Here is a 17,019-nt window from a genome sequence, read left to right on the forward strand (position 1 = left end):
ACTGCAAACACAACATTAGTACAAACAGTTTGCTTTCATCCAGATCCAAACATCAGCCTTCTTCTAGCTTCAAAGAGTAATTACCAAAAAAAAAAAAACAAAAAAAAGAAGTTTTGTCAGGGGACACAGGTAATGATCCAGCTGCCTTCAGAAGTTCATCAGGGTTGTTGTGGGGCAGGAGAGAGACAGGTGATCACTTGGTGCCTACAGCTCTTCTTCACTTGTTGTGCCAGACTTCAGCACATGCCTATTTCACATGAATGAACTGTTTGCAAACAGGCTAAAATCAAAGAAGCTCAGGATGATGCAGACATCCTGACACTTCCAGATCCCTGCTAATGAAGCAGCATTACCAGGAATGTTTTCAGAGTGAAGCTGCAGCCCTGGGACTGATTCTCAGTTGTTGACAGATTCTCACACTATTGCAACAGCAGCACTGAGGGGGATCTAAGGTCACCCCAAGGCAGCTGCTGAGGACTTTCTGTTGTAGCCACGGGCTCACCAGCAAAGCCATTCCTGTTCAAAGCCAGATCTCAGGGTTAGACCCACATCTTTCTCTCTTCCTCATACCAGTGCTTCAAAGCAGACAGATTTTTGCCATGCCAGCCATGGTTTCAAAAGTTCTTCCAGCCGCTACCATCATCCTACCTTTGTCCCCACTCTTGTGGTTCACCCAGTAACATTTTTGTCCCCCCTCTCCTGGTTAATTCATGAATACTTCTACTCTCTGTGGTAATTGTCATTTGCTCTGTGCTCATGATGAACACTCAGCCTCTCTTGCAGCCAGGTACACTAAAATACTGTTCCTTCTCCTCACTGCTAATGACAGTGGCAAAATGAACCAGCTACTGGATCACCACAACCTTATCATCCCAAAGTCCATCTCCTCTGCATTCCTACTGCTACCTGGCATGATGAACCATGCCTACAAGGATCCCAATCCCAAATCCATTCATAATTGCATGGACAATCTTGGGCATCTCAGTAATTTCCCTCCAAGGGCAAAACTGATAATTCTGTTTCTTCGGTAATTATTTTATTTGGTCGGTTAAAGATGACCCAGATAATAATCTGTATTTCCTGGCAGGTTTTGCCATGTAGAGGTGGAACCAGCACTATGTTGTACAAAACAGAGTGCACAGCAGGTCCTCTTACGCATTTTTAATTTTCCTGCTCTGCTTGGGAGCACGCAGGGCCTGGGAATGGTTGTGTTTTTTTAATTGGCTCATAAAACCTGAAGCAAGTCCAAGTTGCCCTGAACTCTCTCAACTTTGGCTTGAGTCCATTATTTGCATGATTCTTTTTTTCAAGATTAAGAAAGCTGGGAGATGAGCATGCACACATAAAAATATAATAAAATTAATGTGTTGGTCTGGAAGTTCTTACACTTGGCCTTGGCACGTACCGTCAGAGCGTACAGGAGACCCAGCCCCACGAACCCCGAGTGTGGCCCTTCAGTGATGGAAGTGATGGCAGCAGTCAGGACAATACAAGCACCCAGGTAGTCCTGGAATGAGAGAGGACAAAAGAGGAAAAAAAATGCAGCAACCAGAGCGTTTCTTTACCTGTGGTGCAGTTCTGCTTTACCAATATTATTTATATGACACCTGGCCCTTAATTTTGGTTTGTTTTTTTTCTCTGGAAGACATCATGGTTGGGATGCTCAACCTGAAATACTCAAAGCAGCTTGCTGAACACTAGTGAAACAGGCCAGTAATTGCTGCAAATTCATTTGGGCTAGGGCATTATATAGTGACCACCCCAAAAAGAGCAGGGATCAAAGAATTTAATAAGCATATTCTAAAAAAATAATGAGAAGGATATAACAGTGACACCTCTAATTCCCACCACTAAAACAAATCAATCCCACTTTCTCCATTCTTCTTCAGGTCTTCTCAAATATGGGTTTGCCTTCTCAAAAAAGGAAGTATCATAGACTTCACAAAGTCCAGGAAAGTTTTTTGGCAGAATTTATACAGGTCATGTACATGATTTATTGGCAGAAGCTTTGCAGGAGCTGGAATCCATTTTCTTGATGCTACCTCAGGCTTAAAGTATTTGCCACATGTCATTTCATGGAGTCAAGATGTTGATTAATGGGATATAGTTGGTATTCCCACTTTCCCACTGCATTACATTTACTTTGGATCACCTTTTTCATTCATTTTGCTCCTCCTGTCTGATAATACCTTATCAGAAATCTTTTCTTCTGAGATTTGAAATGAGGGCTACCTAGTTCATCTGTCTAAAAAATGTGTTGATGAGCAGAATAGACACTCAAATTTTAGGGGGGAAAAGATTCAAACTGCCAGAGGGGGGGAGTTAGATCGACTATGAGGAAGAAATTCTTCCCTCTGAGGGTGGTGAGGTCCTGGCACAGGCTGCCCAGAGAAGCTGTGGCTGTCCCATCCCTGGAAGGCCAGGCTGGATGGGGCTCTGAGCAACCTGGAATAGTGGAAGCTGTCCCTGGCCATGTCAGGGGGTGAAACTGGATGAGCTTGAAGGGCCCTCCCAACCCAAATCATACTGGGATTCTGTGACTCACACCTATGGAGTATAATGGTCTTGAGTTTCCATCATCAGCTTGAACAGGACTTAACAGCTGCTCTTAAGTCCTGCAGACTTTTTGGTGATCTTAGTACCACCGTGCCATTAGTCAGAGCTAGATGAACTATTCCTTGGCAAGACCACATTATTTCTAATGCTCTGATCAGGGAAGATGTATTCTTGGAGCAAATTTATTCTGCATGCAAGCAAGTCTAAGAATGTGAGACATTAACAGACTTGTTCCAGGATTGGCTGTTGCTCTGTTATTTATCTGCCTTAGATATGGAAGCAATTTCAGCTGATCTTGAATGCTGTAAGAAACTGAAAGCTTTGAGCACAAGGGAAAGCACTGCCATCATAAAAAATGGAGAATGACTTTGTTGCTCCAACAGGAAAAGAAGGTGAGTTCTACAGCCTTTGATGTGAGGATTACTCATGCCTGTTGCTATTTATGTCCAACAGAATCAGGCCACTGCTCTGTTTATTCACTGCTCTTTATGTTTCAGATAAATAAGGGCATCACAGTTACTTTGCTTTCTTCTTTGTGCCTCACAGATCAGGAAAATCCCTCATAGAGAGCTCCCACAAAACCCAGGAGCCTATGTCACTGCCAGTGGCTGCACTGTGCCCTGCTACCATTTTCTTACTGGAGTCTAGCTCTGCTATCCTTCCTGATATCAAACAATAAAACCACAAACAGTATGGCCCTACAAGGGTTTAGCTTGCAGCTGTGGGATTAAATCTGCTGCTAGAGAGATATTCCAAAACCTGGAATATCAGTGTGCCTAAAACAACCCTGGAAGAAGGATGGCACAGTTCATAATGCCACTGAAAAGCCACATTCTGCCTTGAAAGCAGTTCCTGCTGTAGCAGGTCTGTGCATGCTGAACAGTAGTAGAGAAAGTCTTGTTTGAAGTTATGTAAATGTTTGTTCTTGCACTCCCTTCAGACATTAGACAGCACAGCAGCAGAAGATGAGGCAGACTTGCATTTTCTTACTCCTGGCCAAGAAAGCTGAAAAAACCCTCTGGGTTTAACATAACAATCCTGATCTATTTTAAGGACCTCTGTGTATAATCTCCTTGCGAGATTAATACTCATTATTATCTTCTCTGCATCAGGCAAAGTCTCTGTTTGCTTCCAAGGTTTCAAAACCATAGCTGGAACAAAACTGAACGTACCGTCCTGACCTCCAGCCATCTGTTGGCAGCTGACAGAAATAAGTAGGCAATGTTGTTCGTGTCCGTCAGCTCCAGCATACGTTGTTTAAATCTGGCTTCGTGCCTGCCGAGACCAAAGTTGTTACATTACAACACATTAGGCACTCACATACAAAAGGGTGAAGCATGAACTCTGCTTTCTCTCCCCTCCCCCCCCAGCCCAAAACTTTTTGCCCTTCTGTCTGCCCATAGCCAGAGTGATTGGATTTGTTTGACAAGCAATTCTGTTGGACTAGGGTTTGGACCAGAGACTGCCCCAAAGAGATTGCAGTGCCAGGGTACTGGGACAGATTTTGTTTCCTGGAGCTGATGTATTTTTTATAGCTGTGGATTGTAGTCCACTCCTGCCACAGTGCTGTGAGTGCTGCTGCAGCCCCTCAGAATTTCCTCACAGACTAACAAGGGAAGAGGGCTCACCTGTTAGCTGAAATCTGATTTCAGAAGTTACCTGTCCAGCTGCAGGGCTCTTCAACAGGGGTGACATCCCTAATGTGGATGTAGAGTGATATGCAAATCAAACCTTTCAGCTACTCAGCTCAGCTGTTTTCTCAGTCAGTCACACTTTGCCTAAACAACTGGGAAACTTCAATCAGGGAGAGCTATAGATTACCTCTAAATTGAAAAAATGAGTGGTGTTACCTCCACTGCCACTCGTTCCTCTCTCCCCCACACAATGCACATCACATTTAGAAACCAGTGCAAGGATGTCAGAGCACTGAAGAGCCAAAGGAGCACTTTGGGAGGAGAGGAAGGGGGAAGTCTCTATTGGTGCAGATGTATTAAATTGATGGTGACTTGCACAGTCAGATGGAAATCATTTTGTTGTTCCATTTTCTATTGCCTAGTGAATACTTCACTTGATTAAACCAGCTGAACTTCAGTCAGCAGCTCAGTATCAGTTTTACCTTCCATTTCAAAATCTCAGGGCCCTGCTGTGAAGCACCTTTAAATCCTGTTCTTCCAGAATCTTTCTTTTTCTGCCTGCTATTACCTGTTGATATTCTCTCTGAGCAGCTTGTAAACATGACAAGCAACCTCCCAGAACAACTGGTAACAGTAATGATGTGGAGAGGAACAAGGATCTATCTGAGTACTCTGCTCTTCTGCTTTCCTGGCAGAAAAACTGCTCCTCTCCTAATGGAAAATCTGACATGCTCAATCTGTGTTTTCATCCACGTTCAGCTCATCTTCTGGGCACTTTCAGACTTTTATCCTGTCAGATGACGAACAGCAAAGGTCACTGAGATTGCTCCCTGGTCCAATTGCACTGCTTTGCAGTAAGTTATGTGAGGAGCTGTTCAATTTTATCCTGGAACATGCTGAACCCAAACTGAGAGAATGACTAACAGGATCATCAGTAAATACAAGCTTGCAGACAATAAATGCAGGAGACTTCAGGTTTGGTGGGCAGTGGAGCACAGGCGGGGAAATGAAATGGCTTCAATTAGCACCAGAAATAAAAAAAAACCCTCAGTTGTTGTGGTGCCCTTGGATTTTGCTCTCTGCCATCCAAGTCCACATTCCCTTTTTGTGAGGCAAGAGTTGAACCCCTCAGAAAGTGCTAAGCTCCTTCATCTACCTCAGGAGACAACCTCAGGTTATACCCTCAGAAGATAACTCAGGTTATAACCTGAGTTCATAACCTTCCTCAGGTGATGAAAGGCCACTCTGAACCTCTTGAGAAGTACTCAGCATACATCAGCATCAGGCCCTAATGATGACTTCCTGTTTCAATACATCATTCTGCTGATAAAGCTAATTAAAGCATTTCCTGTTGACCACTGGCTCACACCTCTTCAACACAACAGCGTTTTTGCTTGTTCTTCCACAGGTGTTACTGCAAAACTCTGTGCTATTAGCTGAGGTCCTAAAGCTTAGCTTGAGGAAACAGCCTTAAGCTGATCAAATAGGTGTGGAAATGACACTGCAGTGGGATCTGATCTGGTTCGGAATTCTACATAGTGCAGAATGAGTGCAAGGTGCACTTACTGGGAAAAAACCTCAAGCTGGTACTTTGACAGAGCAGTAACCATGATTGAATGAACATAGCATTTGGTCTATATTTCATGTAGTAGATAGAAAATATATGCATGGAAAGCTAGCAAAACTCTCTGAATCTTACAGAATTAATTTTTCAGTTGATTAACAAAGGGAGGGTTTACAATATTAAGATCAAGTCCTGTTCTGCTGCAGTTTTCTTGGAAAGTCTCTCAAGTTGCACACTGCCTTTCAGCTGGAGAGTGCCATAATGATGTCTCCCTGCTTGGGAAGTGGGTTAGACACGGAGCTGATTCAGGGACACTTGGGGCTTTGAAGGGGCAGTGACTCTGCCTGCTTGGCAAAACAGAGCTCCCTGATGTCCAGGTTAAAGGCATGGTTAAAATATACTCATTAAAAGTTTAAATATCATATCCTAAAAATGTAATAATCTTTAATTCAGTGGAACATCAACACACGTTACTGAAAATTTGCAAAATGTTTAAGAGGCATGGCAAAGCAACAGGAAAAAATGTCTATTCTCCTTTCTAGAACTAGCTTAATAAAGTTCTTCAAATTCAGCTGTTTGCCCTCAGAAATGCTCCAAGGAAGCTCAACAGGCCAGCCTGACCCCCAACCCTCCCTCTAATAATTTGCTTTACAAATTTTACCCGAATGCTCTGATGGTGGTAAGGCCTTCAGCTGTCTCAGAGAAGTGGCACAGCAGAGGGAGCTGGGTGCTGTCATCAAGTTCCTGGAGGTCCCTGGGAGTACAAAAAACAACAGATGTCCATTATAATGTAAACATTTCTGTCTGTAAAAATGCTGCTGCACAGCAGACAAGAATTTATGTATTGCACATATTCTTTTCAGGATCACACAAAATAATATTTCTACAGAACAGAAAGACACCGGCATGGGAATATAACATTCTTTTTTTTTTTTTTGCCACAGAAGCCTTTGAATGATCTCCCTGCTGCACTCTCCATCTACTTTTGGTTACTTTAAGCTTCTGTGTGCCCCCCAGGGAAAATGACATTATCATGTCTCTCCTGGATAAAGACCTGCTATCCATTTTAGATAGATCCTAATTAACTTTTACTCTCACAGATTCTGATATATTAATAAAATTAACTTAAATTCAAAATCATTAATTTTAAACTTTGTGGCAAGTTATTTGTTACTCTTAGGTCAGATATATAATAGGGTCTGTGTATCAGGAAGTTTATGTATTTTATCATAAAGGCTGGTCTAAAAAAAAAAAAAAAAAAAAAAAAAAAAAAAAAAAAAAAAAAAAAAAAAAAAGCTGTATTTCCACATAAACCTGGCCTCATTTTCCATATCTGGAAGGACCACAATATGTTAAAAGTAAAATGTTTCAGATGACAGCAGATCTTCTCTTTGTGCTGTTGACATTGATTGTAGCAGAAACAGCACTGACAGAGAAAATAATATAAGTGATAAATTTCCCTAATTACTCAGCAATGGCACTTCCAAGACCTGCATGGAGCAACAATATCTAAGTCCAAAAAGTTCCAGTCTTTTAAAATAGGAACATTTTCCAAACCACAGAAAGAAAAATTACATCTTTCTGTAATACTCTGCTATTTGCATAGCAGCCAGTTGTACAAACAGAAGGAAGTCCAGATCATTAGAGATTAAAATTTCTCATCAAAATCCTACTAATTTGGCATACTGTATTAGATAGGCTAGGAGGAACAACTGCTGGATGTTGCTGAATGTTGCAGTGTGCAGAACTGAATTTGCTGCTGATGTTTTGATGATAAATATCTTTCAAATTTATGATGGAAAACACACAGAAGTTTTTGAAAGATGTAATGGAAAATCCAACAAAGAGTCAAAGTGCTGCAAGAAATACTGTAAATATTTGCATTTCTAAAAATTAGTGAGGCTTATATGCCTGCAAAGGACTGCATGCAAGTGAGTTACAAATACTGACTGAATCTATTCCTTCATCCTACATTTCCCAAGGGAAACAAATTGGATGTTTTAATTTCTATTGTCCATCAAAAGAACACAAGTCACATCTCGAGTGATTTAAAAGAGTTTAATTTAACAGAATAATTTGAGAGTGAAAACCAGGTCTCCTGATTTGTCAGCCACCTTGAGATCTGGTGTACTGCCACACACAGCTTCAGTTTGGAGGTTTGGTGGGGCAAGAACAAGGTTTCTGAAAAATCTCAGAGAAGTTAAGCAAATTGTTTCAGATTTAAACATTTCTGGTTTGTGAATTCTGATTACAGAGTTTTCCTATAAATAAATCTTCTTGGAAGATTCTGACTGATAACAAAAGACTAATGGATTGAATTTAAGAAAACACTTCAAATGGCTTGCTGAAGATGTTTTATGACATTATAGAATTAATTTAGCACCAGAAGTATGACTTTCCTTTTGCTGAAAAAAAATTGTACTCTTTACACCCAGACAAACCACCCTGAAAAGCTGCACAGTGGAAATTACTTCCTATGGAGTTTTTTCCCCCCATTATGAAGAAAAAGTAGTGATTGATGTTAATCTAGGGAGTTATTTTCTGTTCTCTACTAACCCTCAAATGTCAAAGAGGAGTTTTGACCAGATGCAGGCTCAGTTGATTAACAAACTTCATGTTCATCTGACTCTGGAGCCAAAAAAATCGATTCAGTTGGTGTTACTTTCCCCAGATATCCCATTTATAGCTGGGTCAGTTGTCAAATATTCCCTAGTGCATGTCTCTAATTCATGCCTCAGGATCAAAAGCAGGATGCCACGGCCATTTCCCCCTTTTTTGGCTCCTCACACTCCACCACAGTTTTTATGTACAATATTTCATGGGGGAAACTTTCAGGATGGTTCTTTAATACATACTTGGAAGCAACCCTGAAGTATTTCTGGATGAAATAAAATGCTATGCCCAGGGGCACAAGGGCCACAAGGAACCATGGAGTGGCGTAGGAGATCATCCCAATGGCTGACAGGCAGAGCAAGGTGGATCTGGTCAGAGACTCCAGAGTGGGAGGGATGTGCTAGAGAGAAAAAAACATCCATGAGGAAAAAAATCCCTGATAGCACCACTATTAACCTTTTCCTATAGGAAAAGTAGAATCATACTACTATGCACTCATTGATATTCTCCTAATATCAGGAGTCTTTCTGTTTCTGTGGGTCTCATAGACCAAAGTACAGGGGTTAAAAAAATGAATCAGAAAGTTTTGTTTTCTAAAAATCACCATTTCAAAGATGGAGAAATAGAAGCCATTTCAACCTCATTTATATATCAGGCAATGAAGAGAAAATTGTTCTTGATATGCCAGACATTTAGAGAAGTAGAATTCTCTGCTTCAGAGTCTCATGGACTTTTATTCCATGTTCCCATCAACCTTACATTCAGGATTATTGTTCATCCAAAAATTTTAATATATAGTCAGAGTGAAAGCCCTTCCTATTCCCATATATTCAAAGTTATTATTTTCTACTGTGTTTCCAGTTTTGACCCCATAATCTGATATTATCTTAATCCAGATCTTCCAACAGAATCAACCAGTCTACACATGACGAAATTAAGAGCCACTACCTCCCACTATGCTGATTTTGATGGTTACCTGCCCTCATTATTACAAATGTGTGTACTTTTTACTTTGAGTGTCCCTATTATCATTCCCAGAGCCTTTTTCTATGCCTTTATCTACTGAATATTTTAGTACATCATCTTATTCAGATTTGACATGAAAATTTGTAAAGTCAGGATAATAAAACAGAATAGATTGATACATTTACCTGATCAATGATATTTGTATCAGCAGAGAAACGATTTAGAATTAGCCCCAGTGGAGTCATGTCGAAGAACCTGTTGGACAAATTAAAACCAAAAAGTAACCTGTAGAGGAATTTCAGTTTTGGATTTCAACTCCAGTCAGACAGAACACAGAGCTGTGTACAGCCATTGCCTAAAACCAAGCAATAAATATGAGTAACATCCCAGATCATCTTATCTGCATCCTGGCTGTCTAGATGCTTCTTTTGGCACTTTCCTCTGAAAAAAATGTTGTCTCCTCTTCCAAAAACCTGCTGTCTTGTGTCCTGATCTTTCCTTCTTGCTCCATCAGGACTTAAGATCCCTTCCAAAGATCACAGCCTGTTCCTGGCTGCTGCTCAGCCTCCTTCTAATGGGCACCAACCCCAGATGTTTCATGGAAGCACTGTGATAAATTCATTTGTTATTCAGGCATCCTTTTGGCTATCCTGCTGCCTGTGAGATGCTGGGTATTGTGCACAGAAGAAATCTTGGTGTCCAAATGTTTTGACACCATAGCTATTGCTCAGAGCTGGAGCTGGGTGCCCTGGAGCCTGAATTGCCCTCAGAGCTGTCCTTGATCCCCCACCCCTGAAGGGGTGTCAGCTTTCTGAAACATTTCAGCCAGATAAAAATCAGGGGCAGAATTTCACAGAATATTTTCCCCCCATGATTATCTCACTAATTATTTTCCCTTTTAGAGTCCTTGGAGGAAACAGGTAAAATACAAGAGTATTTTCCTAGGAGTACCCTCGCTGTTACAAAGAGGATTTGACCATGTAGCTTTTCAGGGACATCATTTTTACAGTACCTGATTGGACCAAGGATGATCTTGTTGAGGAGATTGTGGTGTAGGTTCTTGGCTGCTGTGAGGCCCATCCATTCCACAGTCAGGGATGTGATGAGGCAAAGGACAATCCCAGCTCCCGAGAGGATGCTGAATACAGCTACATGATAAGTCTAATGGAATAACAAATACATCAGTCCTAGAAATAACACCCATTTTTCCTTTCTGCTAGGAAGTTCCCAAAATACCTGGTGTCCATCAGCTACTATATCATACCTCTTGTATTACATAATTATATATCATCTTTGGGAAATAAAATAACTATGATGGAACTGCAGTGATGGACTGCAAGTCTTTAAATCCACATAATTAGAAGTTCTGGCAGTTCTAAGATCCCTCATCCTATTCTACCCCTTAAGATCTTGAAATGGTAGCTCTTAGAACTGTGAAGACTGATTATGTGGACAAACACAAAGGATTGTTAGCCAAGAAACTTAGGGAAATAGAGTAGAACCTCTCAAGAATTTGAGAGATGTTGGAAAGTTCCACTTCATTAAGTTCAAGCATAATGAAATTCCCAGAGCAAATCCTAAACTGACTTGCCAGGGTTATAGCACATTTAAACCTTTTGAAAGTCTAGCAAGTGGATTGTGGGTTCCATTGAGATATTGTACTTGAGTCAAATTTACAGCTATAAGCAGACTTTACTTAAGTAGTACAATTGAAGACTTCCTTTTTTTTTCTGGCCACACAATACTTGACAGCCAGTACTTAAGAAAGTGGGGTCATTGACTTAGAAGACCAGTTGTAAAATCCAGATGGAAAAGTTTAGTGTAAGACTCCTTACTTTGAAAGGCCAGTTATTTTTCTACCCTCGAATATGCTTCTGTTTCAGTTTTGAATAGTCAGAAAGATTGATAAAATTCGATTTGCCTTCTTTTAACATTAAGAATACATCCATCCTGTATAATAATCTATCTGTCATTTCAATCCAGCTACTTCTAGATGAACAGCAAATAATTATTTTAGAACATGTTTTCTTTCATTCTTTCTTCTATCAGGCTCCAAGGTCTGGCTCACCTTCTCTGTGCCCTTATCCTCATCAGTATTCCTGGCTTCATTTGCATTGTCTATGGATGTCCATGTGGCAAGCCAGTAATCTATGGCCACGATAACTGAGTGTTTTAACAGCTTGGAGAAAATCATCAGAAAGAGCAAGAAAAATCCTCCAGAGGTTAGATATCTCCAGCAGGTTTTCCATGGCATCTTTGTCCTGAGCCTCAAGACAGTTGACATGTTATCATCTTCATCTTCTTCCTCTTCCTCCTCTGTGACTCAGACATTTGATCAAGTTAGCTTGAATTCAATAATAACTATACCTTGTTTTACCAGATTTGTTGGATTATTTTTTCTTCTGATTTGAATTTAAATTTTAAAGTCAAAATTCGATTTGTCATTTAAGAACAGCAAATACTTCAGACATATTTTCATAAGACTTCCCCTGTGCCTCTAAGCAATTCTATAGTTTGCCAATCTTGTCACAGTTTTGTTAAGAAAAAATTTTATAAACCAAGTTTTCACTACTTATTGTTTGGAGCAGAGACCATGTCTTTCTCAATCTGTTCATCAGCTTTTATTATATAGTCAGCAGAGCAATTTGGAAGATTTTAGAAAACCCTCCAAACCTTTCCATCCAACTATTCATCATGTTTGCATGAAAAAGTTAGATTTTTCCCTTCAATCAGGAGTACTAAAATGATAATTGATCACATTCTATTGAAACACAAATGGTGGATGAGTTCTGCTGTGGAAAATACATTTCAGAGGTGTACAAACATGCAATCTAATTTTTTTTATCCCAGATAATAAAAACATATATCTCATAGCCTACAGGCTGCACTTGAGGAAGGGAAATGTTGACATGCTTTTGACAACTACCTCATTTTTTTTCCTTTACAATTTTTTCTGTTGTTGTACTTCTATCTCATCCCTTAATAACTCCAGGCATTGTGAGTTAGCAAATAAATTAATTTGTTTTGATACACCCTTATCTCTGCATGATGTTATGGGAAATATATGGAGAATTCCTTAAACAAATCCTATTGTAAACAGGTCAGAATATTGGACTTTCCACTATTATTACCAAGTGCCATCAATAGAGTCATACTTTGCTGCTAAGAGCTGCCAGCTATAAAGGTGGAAAGGCAATGAAAAATGGTATTAAATAAAGTGAAATTGTAAAACAAACCTTCATCTTCATCTTCCAGTTGTGACTTGGATTCTCTGGGGTACATGGCCCTTCGAAGGGTCTTTCTCTCAAGAGTTGTCTGGTCAGCTTCCATATCCTGAAATATTTAGGTTATAATTATTATTATTATTAATTAATAATAAGTTTTTAATTTGAGAGCTAATGTATTAATTTGAAATCTTAGCTCTTCACCAATTGTAGTAGTGCTTGTAGTAACCTCAAAGAGATTTTATGTGGATGGATCATTTAACTCACAGAATGGAAAAACACAGTATTTATCTATTTAAATTTCAAAGAATTTATCCACTTCCTTCCCTCTCTCTGCCATTTTTTTGTTCCTGCTCTTCTAGAATGGTAAAAACTTCAAAAATAGTCTTTAAAGAATCCTAAATGTTTGTGGCAATAAAGAATAAAATGATAAGAGATACCATAGGAAGTTTCTGAGTCCAACCCTTGCCCCACCAAAGGATTAGTTGTGCATTACATTTCCAAGGGTTTCTTGGCTAAGATGTCCTTACAAACCATGCAGGATGGATATATCACACACTTACTTGACAATCTATTCCAGCCCCTAAAATTCCTTACAGGTCATGTTGTTTTTCCCTAAAGTCAAGTTGAAAACTTGCTTCAGACATAGTTTGGGTTTTTTTGAAATTGAATAACAAATATTTCTTTGCAGAAAAGTCATCCTTGTCCAAATGCTCCTATTTACCTTTTCCAACTCTTGATCTTGGCGATTCATCAGAGTTTTCCAGTGCTCATATAGCTCAACATCCTTGTTTTGGATATCCTTTAATGTACCTTCTCTAAGCACCATTCCATCCTTCATTGCTATGATCTAGGGGAGAAAGCACCCAGAACTCAACAACACAGATACCAAAATCACTGACCTGGATCCTGCAAGATATGTCTCACCATTAGTGACAATACAATTATAAAAATTTCTGTCTTCCTTTTATTCAATATTTCATTAATAACTTCTTAAGTTTGTTGGCACAGCTCATAAACTGAAACTCATGAAAGTCATGCTTGCATGAACATATTAAAAAGCATTGAAAAGAAGGGATAGACTTAGTTGCAATTAAATCAAAATTCTCCAGGCCTTCCAATGAACAAAAAAATAATCTACTTAAATAATGCAAAAATAAAATAGTTTTTCCACTGTAAAATCTGTGTTAGTTAAAGAGGCAGTTAGCCACATGGCATATGGAATTGAAGAGAGACTCTATTGTAGAGAAAAGTTATAATCCCATTAAATGTTATGGTGTTAACTCCAAGTGTACATTCATCCTAAGCAAATTTTCCCCCACTAACTCTTCTCTTACCCAGTCAGCATGAGGCAGATATTGTAATTTATGTGTCACCAGAACAAGAGTCCTCTTGTCTTCTTGCAGAAACTTCAAAATCCCTTCCTGCATTAAGTGATCACTTAAGTGAATGTCCAGTGCAGAGAATGGGTCATCCTGCAACCACATCAAATTGAAAAATATTACAACAGGATGCAAAAGTGAGTTTTATTCCTAAAATAGCATTTTTAAAACAGAAAGCATCTGTCTTTACTGTAGTTTCATCTCTCTCTAGTGACTAGGACCCAGTCAGAGAGCTACACTCCAGTGAGGTGGAATCCACTGCTCTTCAGTTCATAGCAATGGACTCAGTTTTGGTTTTTGTGTCTGGATGTGTGTAATGCAGGTGCCTCACTGACAGAGTGCAGGAACACCAGAACTGAAATTTCCCATCCAAATTTGAAAATGCCAGGATCCAATGCCAAACTTGGGCCCAATTTATTTATTATTTTTTTAATTACTGATTTTGCACGCTCCATGTGAAAAAGAAAATTCTTACCAAAAAGACAATGTTGGTGTTCTGGTAGAGTGCTCGAGCTACACAGATTCTCTGTCGTTGGCCTCCACTTAAATTAATCCCCTAATGATTCAAATAGATCAGAAATAGGCATTTTTGAAAAACATTATGACAGGCCTCTGGAAACGTGATTTTTACAATTATAGAGTTCCATTAAAAATAAAAAACTGCATTAAAATGCTAATTCTATTGATAAAAAGCATAGTCCTTATATAATATCAGAAAAGTTATTATTCATGATAAGTCTAAATTATGAAGAGCTGCTCTGAGCGCAGTAGGCTTTTTAGATTGAAAAGTGTAAGCAATAATAGCATCAAATTCTGCAAGAAAAAAATGGGAGACTTTGGCTTATAAATTCCATTTGAGAAATAGCTGAAGAAACAGAAGAAATGTTAACTTTTTTTGTAGTGAACTTGGGTGAATTACAATTGTTTACCAGTCTGGCAGCCCAAAATAGACTAGAACTGTCTGAATGACATCAGAGAGTGCCTTCTTAATACAAAGGCCAAGAAGAGATAAAAGCATTCACGTTATTTACCCTTTCTCCAATTTCTGTCTGGTCTCCAAATGGCAGTAAGTCAATATCAGGCTGCAGAGAACAGGCATCTGTAACAGCCTTGTATCTGGAAAAACAACATGGTCATTGCAATTGTTTACTCAGCCGCTCACAAAAACCTCCAGGTAGATGTCACCACAAAGTTTTTATTTCTCTGTGATGGTTGGATAATTGTAAAAATAAGTATGGCAAAAAATGATTATTGAGAACTTATCCTGGAATACTGTAAATAAAGCATTGTAAAAATTACATCTTTATTAGAAACCTTTTTTGCAAGACTGCTTTTTAATTATGTCAATTATTGAGTACACTCCTCTCTATCATAGAATTGTTTTATGGGACTCCAGAGTGTTTGAAGCTACTTTCCACTGAGTTTGTATTCTTCCCCCTTTAAGTGCCTCTTCATTTTCTTTGGAGTGATATTACAGAACAAAGGATCCTTACAGTGTTTCTGGTCTTACCAGAACCAACAAACCACATGCAAAATTTTGAAATTTTTTTGGTGAGATTTCTGAGTCTGTAGCAGGTGACCTGCTGATGAGCAGATGTGATCAAACTCTTTGAGTGATGAAATTCAGCCTTGCCCCTTTGAAGCTAGTGAGACAAGCTGATGGATGCAGTGGCTGAAGAATCTGGTCCCTGAAATTTTGGTGCTTTTCTGGATTTCAAGGCATTTTGTCATGGTTAGGTTTTGTTAATGGAGTCATTCATCCTAACACAGCACAGACTGAGAGGAACAAGGTGTATTTTCAATAACTGAAAACAGAGAGAATGTTGCCTTTGAAAACATCAGCAATTCATTTTCCTTACATCCAGTCACTTTTCCCAAATTTGTTAATTGACTCTTTAGAAGGATGGAAGAAGCTGGGTAAGCACAATAGAAGATGTGTATCTCAGCTTTCACATTTCCTTCTCCTGTATTTCTAAAGGAAGAATTGAGGCCATTCCCTTGAGGCACCCCATCTTCATAAATGCTGTTTTTGGAAAGTGGCTGCTCCAGTAACTTGATCACAGCAGGATTAGCACATAACTCAGTGGAAGCATGCCTAGAATCCCTGTTTCCAGAGTCCTCTGGCAATCTTGGGCTCCGTTAAACAAAAGAAGAATACTGAAGTAGTCTCCAAAGATGGGATTAATCACACCTTGGAGATGACAAAAATGGCTTCAGCTGTGTTCCATGGAGAGCCACTGCCAGTGTGGGATTTGTCACAAACATCTTAGACATGTGCTCTGGTTAGAGGAGCAACCTAACTTAAACCAGAAACCTTCCTCTGAGGTGAACAAAGGTTGGCTAAATCCACCCCAGGTTTAGCATGCACTGATTGATATTTTCCAGAATCTACAAGCTCCCTCCAGAAGATATCAACAAGCCTTCTTTAAAAGGAGCTACCAGGTGTTTTTGCAAGGAGTTGGATATTTACCTCTGCTTATTAAAGGGGCTGCCAAAGATGATGTTCTCCTCCACAGTGGCATTGAGCAGCCACGGCTTCTGAGCTGCATAAGCCACGGAGTACCTGTTCCTACTGCAGAGAGACAGAGCTTTAGTAAGAAACAAAGTCCTCACACTATGAAATGTCTGGTATTCAGGTTTTTTAAAGTTAATTTCATGAATGAGCATTCAGAAAAACACAGGGAAACACATAAGCAAAACAAAGTGAAGAGTTTTAAATTTGATGCTTTTGTTAGAACAGCACCCACTCTCTCCCCTGATAGCTAGGTTGTATTCTATTCTACAATAAGGCTGGTACCTACCTCAATCAAGTAATTGCAATTCAAATCCAAAGGCAAATTATAAATGATACTAAGAAATATTAAATTCTCACAGGAATAGTTACTTGGCATTATTTTCTCTAACATCAAAACACGTAGTGAAAAGGCACTGTTCAAATGGCATTGGCACACTTGACTTGCTGCTTTCTGAAGTGTGAGATTATTTTATGTGGCCAAGTATATAAAACACTTTTTTCTCAGTGAATACTTTTCTTCCTTTCAGTTTATTAGATCCTCAATGATATTGGAAAAGAGGACAGT

General features: G+C 39.3%; 1 protein-coding gene across 15 annotated transcripts in view; it reads right to left on the bottom strand.

Moving 5' to 3' along the window:
• Positions 1–17,019, bottom strand: part of ABCC9 (ATP binding cassette subfamily C member 9) — a 69,055-nt gene that overhangs the window by 10,861 nt on the left and 41,175 nt on the right. For all 15 annotated transcript variants that reach the window (XM_079303001.1, XM_079303000.1, XM_079302999.1 and 12 more), the window contains 13 exons: positions 16,410–16,511; positions 14,971–15,055; positions 14,415–14,495; positions 13,895–14,032; positions 13,282–13,407; positions 12,570–12,666; positions 11,402–11,649; positions 10,346–10,494; positions 9,519–9,588; positions 8,610–8,767; positions 6,416–6,508; positions 3,729–3,831; positions 1,406–1,507 (listed from right to left, as the gene is read on the bottom strand). In XM_079303001.1, coding sequence (XP_079159127.1) covers positions 1,406–1,507; positions 3,729–3,831; positions 6,416–6,508; positions 8,610–8,767; positions 9,519–9,588; positions 10,346–10,494; positions 11,402–11,649; positions 12,570–12,666; positions 13,282–13,407; positions 13,895–14,032; positions 14,415–14,495; positions 14,971–15,055; positions 16,410–16,511 — 1,552 coding nt within the window. The remainder of the gene's footprint in view (positions 1–1,405; positions 1,508–3,728; positions 3,832–6,415; positions 6,509–8,609; positions 8,768–9,518; positions 9,589–10,345; positions 10,495–11,401; positions 11,650–12,569; positions 12,667–13,281; positions 13,408–13,894; positions 14,033–14,414; positions 14,496–14,970; positions 15,056–16,409; positions 16,512–17,019) is intronic.

Source organism: Erithacus rubecula (genome assembly GCF_903797595.1).
Source record: "Erithacus rubecula genome assembly, chromosome: 4".
Taxonomy (NCBI): domain Eukaryota; kingdom Metazoa; phylum Chordata; class Aves; order Passeriformes; family Muscicapidae; genus Erithacus; species Erithacus rubecula.